The following is a 12,090-nucleotide window of genomic DNA, read 5'->3' as shown; positions in this document are numbered from 1 at the left end:
GAGCTCGCTTCCTCATATGATATGAAAGTTGTTCTCCAGTGTACCGAGTACCAACATCGTCATTACATTTCCCACATCGCGGCTCAAACCAAAAACCTCAAGCAAAACACACACAGACATGTTGCAGGGAGGGTGGACTAGGGAAGGGTTCGGATTCACTAGAGCTATAACAACACCGGCACGTTGGGCGTTTAGACCTACTTAAAATTTTCTTCCCGGGGCCAGTAGTGGCCGCTGTCCGCGGTCAGTAGTCGCAGCCGGCCATGGCGAGCGGCAAGGCCCCCCGCCGCCACCACAGCGCCACCGCGCAAGAAGCTGGAATGATGAAAACGCCCGCGGACCTGGAGAAAAGGAGGACACGGCACAGTACGGCACAGAGTACGGCATGCTACGTTCAGACACAATGGAAATGGATCCTCAAGGGAGCGAGGTGTATGTTGGAAACGGCACAAGGGGCACCATCGGTAGGAAGGGGAGGGGTGATGATGTGGCGGTCAGGATGTGGTTGGTGGAGTAGGCAAGATCTACTGTTAACACCAGCAGTAGCAGTAGCAGCAGCAGGGCTACAATATTGAGTTTTTTTGCATCGATACCCACACGCACCTTGGGGTGTACGAACAGACGCAGCTCCGGATCCACCACGTATATCCATTTCGCCACCTTTTCCTTCTCCTCGTGATGATATCCGCCGCCGACGCCGCTGCCACCGACGCCACCGCCAGCGCCGCCGATGCCAGGAGCCTGTACGGCCACCGGCGTCCTGGGCATGCTGCCGGTTGTACAAACGCTGCGGCCCGGAGTTCCGACGGCCGCAGCGGCGTCAACGGTGGCGGCGGTCGGAGTGATGACGGCGTCGCCTAGTGCGGTCACCTCCACCCGGGCGGGTGCCCGTACGTCCTGAAGCTGCAGCAAAGGCAATAGCGGCGGGTCCGGCGGCGGCGGTGCCTCCAGGCCGCAGTTTCGCGCGGCCGCCATCACCCTGTTCGCTGACGTCACCGCGTCGTCGTCGTGCCTGTGACCCATTTCAATCTCGTTGACAGCCGCCCCGTCGCCCTTCCGTACTTCGAAGGCGCTTGAGGTGCACCTGCAGGTACGGCTGCCGCCGCCGCCGCCGTCATCGGTGCTGCCGGCTTCGCCTGTGCTACTGCTAAGCGGCGCTACTGCCGCCACCGAGGACAAACAGGGCTGGCTACTGCCGTCGCTGTCCTCTGCGCTACTGCCCCTGCTCGTTACTCCCTCTTCCCCAGGGACGCCTCCGACTACCCGAGAATCGCCGCCCTTAGCGGCGGAGTGGCTGCTGCTATACTCGCCATTCCTTGACGACTCCAACCGCGCCATGGACGATGCCGAGTGGCCCCTCAGTCCCAAGTCAGGCAGCAAGCTGCCGCTTTCTACCAGCTTGGCTGATGCTACAGCTGCTGCTTCTTCCGAAGCCGTGCCTAGGACCTGCTGGCCTACGCCGCAGATGCCAGGTACGACATTCGCCGCCACTGCTGCCGCCGCCGCTGCTTCAATCGCCGCGTCGCCACAGAGAGCAAACTGCCGTACCGCCGCTACTGCCGCACCGCCGCTGCTACCCTCATGAATCGTGACCATGGGAGTGTTGCGGCGGGAGGTCTGCCGTACCGCCGCTGCTGAGCTGCGCGGTGGCAGCGGAGGTGCAACGGAGCCCGCCGAAGCCGCCGCCGTGATGGAGGCCTCGGAGAACGACAGTTGCTGCGGTAGCGACGGCGCTTCCGCGCCCGCCATCGTAGATCCAGATCCACGCCACCACGCCGCGGCGCCCTCGCCCAGAAGCGATAACGGTACGGCAAGCGGCGGCGGCGTCGGCGGCCGCCTGTGTTCGTCCAAGGAGCCTCGGCCGTCAGGCCCCGTATGGAGCAACTTGCCGCTACGCTTGTACCGCAACAGCCCAGTCTCCATGTCAACGTCAAGCTCGTACTCCAAAAGCTCGTCCGGCGTCAAGTACTTCACCTACGGGACAGTCCCACAAGCAACGTCATCGTCCCCGTACACGTCAACGTCAGCGTTATCGCTGCACGACAACAAACAGAACGACCGTGATTTACGAGCGAAATAAGCTGCACGCATAAATCCTCTGTGCAGACAGGATTGACAGCGGGACGGCAGGTTCAACGACGGCGACGAGAAAGCGGTGTGGGTGGGAAATAGGCAACGAGCTTGGAGTCGATCCCTGGCCGCTACGCTTGCTCGCTGCGTCGCGTGCCAGGCCCGGGCTGCTCCTACCCAGGCCCGGGCTGCTCCTACCCAGGCCCGGGCTGCTCCTACCCAGGCCCGGGCTGCTCCTACCCAGGCCCGGGCTGCCCCTTCCACAGCGCGCACGTTTGCCCGCTCCGCAATACAAAAAGGGTGTTGCTGATGTCTGATGCAGTACTACTCACCCGCTCTGCATCAAGCTTCGCTCTCGACACGCCAAGGTGCGTCAAATCCACATCCTGCCCTGGGCCATTATCTAACCACCTGAGGAAAGGGATGAGAGGAGAGAAACCACGTACACATGAAGGTCCCAAATATGCTCACTGCCGGCGTCTGAAGGGAGGATGCTGCAAAAACCGTTCGTTCGGTCGCAGCGCCTTGGCTTTTGGGAATATGAGGAAAGAAATCGGCTGCAGAAGCCCCTAAATGCGCTATCCCCACAAAAACAAACCCGCATAGACCCACGTCGTCGCTAGATCGAATCCATAACGGTGATGGGAGATGGGTGGATGCAAAAAGAGCTGTTGTGTTGCGTTGTATTGTGTTGTTGTTGTTGTTACACCGGGCTACCAGGTTCCTATGCCGTAAAGCACGTGTTGTATGGTTGTCGTGTTTGGGGGGGGAGGGGGGTCAAGGGGCAAAACGTCCAGCTTGCAAGACACAGACACACCCATGCACGGTCCTAGGAACATAACGAGGAAAGAGGAAACATGTAAACCAGGCCAGAGTAAACCAGGCCAGAGTAAACCAGGCCAGAGTAAACCAGGCCAACACGGAAACCTAGATATCCAGAGGCAGCTACACAGGCAGGTCACACATGGTCATGGTAGCCGAGGAGCCTAGCTGGGGTCCTGGAGGTTTGCACGGCAGGAGCCGCCTGGAGGAAAGCACCGCCGTCGGTGTCCTGGGAGCCCAAAGTGATGATGCTACTACCCACTACCCGCTACCCACCTGAAGAAGCTGGTACCGCTCCCGACGCTCGCACGATTGGACATCAGCTTTGACGCGCGTTGTGTCGTAAAGCTACCCGGCGCGCCGCCGCCAGTCGTGCCGCCGATGCCGATGCCGCCACCCCAGCTGGTCAGCGTGGGTGTCGCTGGCGTCTGAGACGGCGTCACAGCAGCTGCCCCACCTCCAACTAGTTGCGGGAAAGTCGACAACTGCTGCTGATGATGATGCTGATGATGGTGGTGGTGCCGCTGGTGATGGTGGTTGGGATGGTGATACTGCGGTGTAGCTGGCGGCGCCGCGCCGCCAGGGCCGTCCTGTTGTTGCTGCTGCTGTTGCTGCTGCACCAGTTTTTGACTGACAAGCCCGTCTAGAGCGACTAGCTCACCTCCATCACAGCGCGCCCCTACCTGACTTAAGAGCTCTTGTCGATGACCTTGCTGCTGCTGGGGCTGCTGCCAGCTGGCGTCTCCCGGTGCCGACGGCTGCTGCTGTGGCTCCTGTTCTGGCTGCTGTTGCTGCTCTGGCGGCTGGCTGCCATCGTCACTCTCCGCCGTTGGCAAGGACATATCAATCATGGCCGCCAACACAAATCGCCGTGACGGGCTGCACAAGACATTGCGGCGCGGGCTACTGCAGACTGGGCAAGACAACTGGGATGGCAGCGCCACGATGGGCGCAGGTGCCGCTGATGCCGCAGCTGGCGTAACGACCGAGATTACAGCCGAGGCGGGGCGCGGCTGTGCCGCGATGGGCGGAAGAACTCCACCCTCCGTCACAGCCGCCGCCGCCGCCGACACTGCTCCGCCGGAATTCGCAACCTCGCCGCAGCTGCGTCGCCGCTGCTGCTGTAGCTGCTGTCGCCGCTGCAGTAGCGTCGGCGGCGGGTCGCAGCTACCGGCAACGCAGCGTAGCGGCGCTGCGGCACCGCCGGGTGCTGAGGCGACGGCAGCCGAGCCTGGTGGAAAAAGGAGCTCGGCGCTGCCGCCGCCGCCGCCGCCGCGCACGTCATCCTCGTCACCGTCATGACTTCGGGTAGCGGTGAAGCTAACGGGCAGACTATCCGCGCCGCCGTCGTCGGTGCCGTTGTGCACACTGCCTTCCCGTTCGTTCAGTCCGCCCACGTCGTACAGGTGATGGTGGCTCCTGCGATGATGATGCTGTTGGTGGTTGCGGTTGTTGTGGTGAAGGAGGTGGTGGTGGTGAAGGTAGTTGTGGACATGGAGTTGCGACTGCGGGTGCGCATGCCCCTGCGATGCGGTTTGCTGGCCCTCTTCTGCGTCCTGCTGCGTGCCCAACTGCGAGACGTCGTCCCAAAGAGTATGGCTGCTTTTCGAGCTCGGAGCGCTACCGCCGCCGCCATCCAAGAGAACGTCCCCCCCCGCGCCGTCGGCGGCCCCGGACTTCCCCCCAGCTTCACCCCTTTTCCCCATCGCCCCAGGGGGCCTGTTCCTCTCCCTTTCCCTTTCACTTTCCCTTGGCTCAACATCATGTTGAGGTTGACAGTGATAATGATGTTGGGTTCGACGGTAATGGCTTAGCTGCTGGACACAACCGTTAGGGCCTTGTTGTTGCAGCTGCTGCTCCTCCTCTTGTTGCTGTTGTTCTTGTTGCTGTTGCTGTTGTTGTTCCTGTTGCTGCAAACCCTCTTCGGTCGTCTGTTGCTGTTGCTCGTAGTAGGGGCTGCGCCATTCAGCAGCTCCGATAGGCCGTGGCGCTGCGCTGGCATCGTTAGAAAACCTTGACGGCCCCGGGCCTGTGCTGTGGCTGGGGACCGCGGATACCGCTCCCCCTGCGGCCGCCGCCGCCGCCGCCGCTATTAGTACCGACGGCTGCTGCTGTGCCCCCAATACAACACCCCCGTTTGTTTGCCGCTCCTGCTGCTGCTGTTGTTCTTGTTGTTGCTGCTGCTGCTGAGGAGGAGGTGGCATCAACCCCGTCAGTGGCACTTGGTGCAAACTTGGTGCATTCTGGATGGCCATTTCACGCTGCTGGCTTGATGATGTGCGATGATATGAATGCCGAGACTCGCTCGAATGATGAGCTCGGAAGAGGTTAGGATGGGGGGAGGTGTATTCCGCGACCGCGGTTGCGGCATCGGCGATAGCATTTGCAATCTGTTGCTGCTGAGCTAGGGCGACCAGATGCCCACAAGATGGGGATGGCGACATGAGGGCAGGGCTTTGCGGCGGCGTCAGCTCCGCCGCCTCCATCTCCGCCACCCAATAGTCAAAGTAGACACGGAGATTGGAGCCGTATCGATGCTGCTCGTCGGTTACCTCTAGCCAATGCTCGCAGCGGAGCAACAGAGTCGGGTGCGGGTTTCGATACACGGACTGATGGGAAAGACGTTCCCGGCGGGGATCGATCCGGGGTTTCGGAGCCAAACACGTCACGAGACGACAAAAAAGGGTGGGAGGAATTAAGATCATCTAGGCAGCATAGAATAGCAAGATTGGGGTAATATATATGCTAGCTACAGGGCATGAGAAAATCCAATCGAAAGAGAATCCAAGTATGCAGCAACGATCCCTCCCGAGGCACCCTGATTTCCGTATGCCTCTCTCTGTCTCTGCCGTACCTCCCGAGAGCGCATCTTGCCAGCCAGCCTGGCGCCGCGGGTTGCGCGCACCCATTTGACGTAGTTGTTGTAATTCTCCCGGCTAAAGTGCTTGCAGGTAGTGACGCTAGCCTGACGCAGCGCCTCGCCGGCGACGCTGGCAGTCGTGTCGCTAAGACTCGCGCGGGACGCACGGAAAAAATGAGATGCCGCAGACGGGGAGCTGTTGCCGGGACCGCTTGTGTCTGAGCAGGTGCCCTGGCCAGCGGCGGCAGTGGCCGATGAGGCAGCTGCGGTGGCCGCGGAGGCAGTGGCACAGATGGAGGAGGTGAGCGCCCCGGCGGTGCTGCTGTTTCGTCCGGTCTTGGCTGAGGCGCGGTCGCTGCAGCTGCTGCTGGCGGTGGCAATGGCAGTCCCTGCGCTACGCTCCGCGGCGCTGAACAGGTCGCCGCCCTGTGTCGCAGCCGTGACGAGGTTTTCCAGACGCTCTTTCTGGCTATTAGAGCGCTGGCGCAATGATGGCTCAAGGATCAGCGAGGCTCCTGTCGCGGAAACTCCTCCTAATCGCAATGAGCCTTCAAACTCGCTATCACTATCGAAGCTGCTGCGGTTGCGGCCTGAAGTCTCCGCGCTGCCAGGACCTCGAAGTATGCTTCCAAGAGCCTGCGCTTCAGCTCAAGGGTGGCCAAGAGCGGAGGGCGTGGCGAAAGTTACGCGGAAGTTGTGCGACAACAACCGCAGCAAGCCCTGCAGGCGAAAGGAGGCTTCCTAGAGCTTTTCAGCCGAAATGTATACAGGAACATTCGTCACCGAAAACACGGCTGACAAGCTTGCCGATGGAAGGGGTGCTGCAAAGGACCGTAGCTCTCGCGTTGCTCCCATCCACCGATGGAGCTGCATGCTCACCTTGCCCACAAGTGCCAAGAGTTGGGGCATGTTCTATGAAGCTTTTAAGGTAGCGCTTGCGGCCGAGCCTCCGTCGAACGCTGCCGGAGGCCCGGCCGGGGTCCACTAGGTTAGCTCAGGCCGAGTTGAGCCAATAAAAAGGTGACCATAGAGGAATTTCAGCGCCGACGATCTGTGATTTGCATGTTTATGCCTTTTATGCGCATATGCTAACAACGCACATTCCACTTGGCCTGGCGACCTACGAGCTAGACAACTATGTATACGAAATGATAGACTGTGAAAGGGATTTCACAAGAGGGCGCTGGCAACGGGCGAAAACATTTGCACGCTGCAGATTGGTTAGACAAAACCTGTGTAAGCATTAAGCATGGGACTAGAAATGCTAGCTACAAGCTTTGTTCTGTTTTCGCTGCAAGTTAGCTTGCATTGTAATTATGCTCATTCGCCGTACTGCTACGTGGAAGCCCCAGTCTCGCACCACGGACCACTTCACTAGCATACACAAGTTTGCAGCAAGTCATACCACTGTGAGCTCGTATGGCCGTGGTCCTGGAAACCCCCCGTTAGCAACGGCATGGCTAGTTGCTGTGCAGCCTCAAGGTCGATATGAAATGCCGGGGCTGTGGGTGGCTAATACTATTGTTGGCCGAGTTTATCTATGGCGCTGCCGCGTCACCTACAGCGGGGCCAGTGGCGCCGAAGATAACGCAGACTTTGGAGTGCCGCATTATACAGGGTCCCACGGCACTTCTGGCGCAATTCGTGCTGCTATGCATAGTCCTCACAGCATTACTCATCAAACGGTAGGCGTCCGAAAAGTAGGAAAGCTAGCCGTGAACTTTCCGCTTCATTCTCGTATCCACCGTCTCGCGGCGCTTGTAGGCACCAAGAGCGGCCCCGGCGAGCATGGACTGTTTGGCTACTGGACGTCAGCAAGCAGGCTTGCTCCGCGGGAGCAGGGCACCTGTGCGGCATGGCCATTGCCGTTGTTGCGCATAAAGCGGCAACGCAGGCCTCTGAGTGCGGGTGAGCAGTCTTCGCTACCATATCCTCCCCTTCACCCAAGCAGAATTATTACTTTGCGGTCTGTCAACCTCTGTCGGGGTCCCAATCCTTGTCAGTTCGTCCCGTCACACCAGGCCATCACCCACGTTCATGCTCGCAACCTCGCAACCTACATTACGCCCTATTGCTCTAGCATCTGAAAGGGCTGGCTCCTCGCAACCTGGCTGGTATGCCACCGATTCCCCACCTTTCCGCGTCCCCACTTCTACACACCCCACTGTTAAGACTCCTTGCCGGTTACCCCTCAAGTCATCCTCCACTCTTCTTCCTACACTTGACACACACGATCTCCATAACCCCTCGCGAACCCCCATGACCCAAATCCCCCGGTATCCACAGCTCAGGCCCCCCGGCGTCCTCAGTCCTAGCTTGCCAATAACCTACAACCTTAACCAAAGCTTACATCCGCAGCCTAAGTCCTTCTCCGATATCCACAGCCGATATCCCATTACTCGAGCCTGGGAGTTCCTCACCTTTAGCACCTCTTTAGCATGTTTAACTCCAAACCCCCCCTCGTCCCCGCCGATATATGCCCCGTGCACCTATGTTGTAAATTTGAATTTTCAAAACCTTTTCCCCCAACAGATGGTACCTTGTAGTATACCTCATGGACTGTACGTTGGGCATTACGTTGGCCATCGTTTTCCACCGCCTGATGCACCGGGCTGCGCGGTGGCGGCATAGTCAGTTGATGGCGGCTCGGGACCGGGAGCACGAGCACCCCTGGACGGAGGCGCTGCTCGAGTCGGGGAATTACGGGGACCCGCCGAATGCGAGGTAGGGAATGGATGCCAGTGAAGGCAGGGAGGAGAGGGGAAAGGTGGGGTGGCAATGTATGCAAAGTCAGGAAGGGAAATAACAACTGCCGACTTTCAAAGCCCCGCAAACCGCCGTGGGAGTCCAAAGGCGGGGAGAAGGAGGAGGAGGAGGAGGAGAGGAAGGGGGGAGATGAGGGGGGCAGAGGAGGGGTTGAAGAGGAGGAGGAGGAGTTCAAAGCAAAACGACCCAAGTGGGGCGCGAAAGCTACCGACATGTTTAACGCGTCGTGTACCGGTGGCCGTCCTGAGCGTGTTGGTGTCCCCAGCGCTGTGTGGAAGGGTGTTATTGCTTCCAAAACCTTGTTAATATCATACTAGTCTTACGACGTTACCATTGACCGTCTCGGGAGGTGTTGGGGTTGGAGGGAAGGAGGGCAAGGAAATACGGGGGAGCAAAAGTCCTAGAAGGGACTCCTCTTGAAGAGATGAGGGGGAAGGGGTGTGGTTATCGTTCACCCTGCATTTGTCCCCTCCTGGTATCAGCTTCCACCGCCAGTGGTTCGTCTCACCCTCCCCCCCGCCTTGACACTGCGTCTCCCCCCCCCGCCTGGCCATCACCTTGTATCTCTCCAGGCGCTGGTTGATTCAGGCTGCCGGTTGGGTTACTTGTGTGGTGACCGCCCGGCTGTCAGTGGGCGGCACTGTGCTGTCCACTTTGAAGGTGGTGGAGCGAATGGCGCTGGCGCTGGACCGGGCCTTTGTCGGTCAGCCTGAGGCGGAGCTGTTCACTGTCATGGTGGGGATACCCATGCTGCTGAACGTGGGACAGGCGTGGATTCAGGACCAGGTGGGGTTATCGCGGGGGTGGGGCCGGGGGGAGGAGGTTGCGGGGGATGGAGGGGGAGTGAAGGGGTGGGGCTGGTGCGGGTGAAGGAACGGGAGAAAAGGAGCAGGAGGGGAGGGAAGGGGGAGGGGAGGGACGTGGGTGGGGTGTGGGTGTGGGTGCGTGCGCACGTATGCGGGTTGATGGTCCGGTAGTTGTGTGGGAGATGGGGCTTGTGGGGCCTCTTCACTTACGGGGCTCCTTCACCGCTTTCCAGTGCGCAGTACATTTCATTTAATCTCCGAGATCTCTTTTTGTTTTAGCTTCATGACAGTTTTCCTTACATTTGTTGCGTCTGGTGTATTTAACTATCTATAGCCTTTGACGTACGGTGTACGGCCTTTGCACGAACTCTTGGATTCTTTCGGATTCCGGTTCCCAAACAAAACAACGCCGTCATGGGAAACTCCAAGCTCAACTTGAAGTAGCCCTACCTCTCCTAATAAAGCATCTTTCGGCGCCCCCCCTTTCGGTATCAGGTGCTGAAATGGAGCGCGCGGCGGCGCATCAAACGTGGCGGCGACGCCCTGAGCGCCTCGGGGGATGTGACGGCTCTTCCCCACGGCGGCGGCGGCTGCGGAGGAGGAGGAGGAGGACTGCTCGGCGGCGCCGGCGGCGGTGACGTCGCCATGGTGCAGGTGCTGGTGCCTGCGGGACGGAACCGCGGCACGGCAGGCGAGAGGGTGGTTACCATTGCTTCATGATGATGATGATGATGATGATGAGGGCGCGACTGTTGGATGGCGGGCGGGCGGGTGGGTGGGCCGGGGGGTTGGGTGGGTGGGACCCCCATGGAGTCGTGTTGGTTACCTGTCTACAGCTATACCTGTCTGTTTGGAAAGGCAGCGAGGCGTGGCAGTGCAGTCAAGTTCAGTTTGTCACGGTGTCTGCAGCGCCCTGACTCGGCACGGTACGGCACGACCGCGTGTGATTTGCTTGCGTTGCGGGGGGGTAGGTTGCCCAGGAGGGAAAGTCGGGAAAGGGAGCGAAACGACGCTTGGCAAGAGCTACGTCCTGTTGAGGACGGTGGGGTTGGGAGTGAGGGTGGATTGCAGCTTTTCAGGTTCACCTTGCATGGCAGCTGCGAATGGGATATGTAGCGAACCAGTGAGTGAGCGAGTGCGTTTCCTTTTCGTCGCCGGCATCGCGGTCCATGTAAACGTCGTCATTTGTAAACGTCGCCGTTGACGAGAGGACAAGAGGGTTTTAGTGTTTGGGCGGATATTGCCCCTTTGGCAGCGGTGGGGTTTTTTTGTACTTGAGCTGGAGGGGTATACCCCTCTTTTGTGTTGGGGGGACAAGAGGTTTCAAAACACGCGCGATGCTTGACGGTGTGACATGTAGATGATGTCAGATGTCGTACCAAAAAATGATGTCGTACGGCGCGTGACGGGGGAGATCCGACGCGGGTTTTGTTACTCGTGGTAGTATGGATAATTATTATCTACGACGGACAAACGGACAGACAGACGTTGGTGACAGACTGACACACAGACTGGGTGATCATGGCGAATGGCTGGGCGAGGAGGAAGTGGTGGGGGGGGGGGGGAGAGGGGGTGTATGTGTGTGCGGGAAGGAGTGTATGAGGCTCACTACAGAGCGGTAATGCGAAGGGGGGTAACTGCAGGCGCTCGGGCATATCAAAAGGCTGTGCATGTAGTAAAGCTGCGTAAGCAATGCCGCTTTTAGATCGCTTCACAGATTTTAGATTGCTGCAGCTGCTGCTGCTGCTGCTGCTGCTTAGGTGCGTGGCGGTGCAAGGGCCCTTCATCTGTTGCTAGGAAGTAGGCGCGGTAGTGTAGTAGGTGGCAGTGTGCATAGCTGCATATGCGCAGAAATGCATGTGGATTATACGGCCGGATGCCGTGTTTGTACGGGTGTCGTACACTTGCTTATGTCGGCGGCGGGGTCATGTTTTTGTCACGACGCAAATGTGGGGGGCTTTGGTGTTTTGCTTTTCGCGCACTCACGAAAAGGTGCAAAGGTTACATGCTTTGCCGTACATGTGAAGACGGAGTTGCGGTCATATGTGCAGCTCGTGTAGCTCGTGTAGTTGTGCACCCTAGCGCGTCCCGTTGCGATTGCCTGCACATCCTCCTTGTTGTTGATGATGCTGTTTCTAGCTGCTAGTACTGCTGGGCATCGGGACTCAGGGGTTTTGTTGGTAGTACTGCTGACATCGCCGCTGGGATTGTGTTTTTCCCTTTCGTCTTCTGGGGGCCGGCGGCAGCATATCCCTGCGATCTCTAAAGACCCATAAAAGGTGCCGTACGGAGTTTCAAATCGTCTTTTTGGGGGAACACGAGGACTTTCGGATTCAGGGCTGTGTACTTGGTGTACCTATCGGACGCTTCATGGAGACTTCACCTCATATCATGTGGATCTGGATCCGGAATGAGATCTGGATCTGTTTTCTAAGGACGGTCTGGAGGAGGGAATCTCAACTGTTTTTCGGAAGTTACTTCTGATGTTAAAATAATTTATAGCTTTGATGCAAAGTGCATGAAGTGAATGCAAAGCGAGCTAATGGGATCTTTGTGCTTCATTCCTGCTAATGTGTCGCGTTAATGGAGCAGCTGTGCGACCTGAGCAGCTTTTTCGCGCCGTTGTGTGTCGGAAGGAACTGACGTGGCTCTTTGTAGATAATAATGGCCGAAAGGAGTACGGAAAGCAGAACGTTCACAACGCTCACGTTCTTCTGGACGCAAGGCAATTTGGTGATATGCCTGCGTCATATCGAAAGAACTGAA

General features: G+C 58.6%; 2 protein-coding genes across 2 annotated transcripts in view; one reads left to right on the top strand and one right to left on the bottom strand.

Annotated features, from left to right (window-relative positions):
* VOLCADRAFT_93790 (uncharacterized protein) overlaps window positions 1–6,661 on the bottom strand; it is a gene marked incomplete at both ends in the record, with an annotated part of 14,384 nt that extends 7,723 nt beyond the window's left edge. The window contains 8 exons of the mRNA XM_002952936.1: window positions 202–341; window positions 604–1,974; window positions 2,403–2,481; window positions 3,169–3,395; window positions 3,576–3,865; window positions 4,094–5,501; window positions 5,747–6,388; window positions 6,632–6,661. Coding sequence (XP_002952982.1) covers window positions 202–341; window positions 604–1,974; window positions 2,403–2,481; window positions 3,169–3,395; window positions 3,576–3,865; window positions 4,094–5,501; window positions 5,747–6,388; window positions 6,632–6,661 — 4,187 coding nt within the window. The remainder of the gene's footprint in view (window positions 1–201; window positions 342–603; window positions 1,975–2,402; window positions 2,482–3,168; window positions 3,396–3,575; window positions 3,866–4,093; window positions 5,502–5,746; window positions 6,389–6,631) is intronic.
* A 579-nt stretch (window positions 6,662–7,240) lies between these two features.
* On the top strand, window positions 7,241–10,044 carry VOLCADRAFT_118259 (uncharacterized protein; the record flags this gene model as incomplete). The annotated part of the gene is made up of 5 exons (XM_002953034.1): window positions 7,241–7,437; window positions 7,517–7,660; window positions 8,285–8,476; window positions 9,091–9,304; window positions 9,820–10,044. The coding sequence occupies 5 exons, from the start codon at window positions 7,241–7,243 to the stop codon at window positions 10,042–10,044; spliced, it is 972 nt and encodes a 323-aa protein (XP_002953080.1).
* Window positions 10,045–12,090: the final 2,046 nt, after the last annotated feature.

Source organism: Volvox carteri (genome assembly GCF_000143455.1).
Source record: "Volvox carteri f. nagariensis unplaced genomic scaffold VOLCAscaffold_33, whole genome shotgun sequence".
Classification (NCBI taxonomy): domain Eukaryota; kingdom Viridiplantae; phylum Chlorophyta; class Chlorophyceae; order Chlamydomonadales; family Volvocaceae; genus Volvox; species Volvox carteri.
Note: the sequence above shows the minus strand (reverse complement) of the source record. Positions and strands in the feature narration are given on the sequence as shown.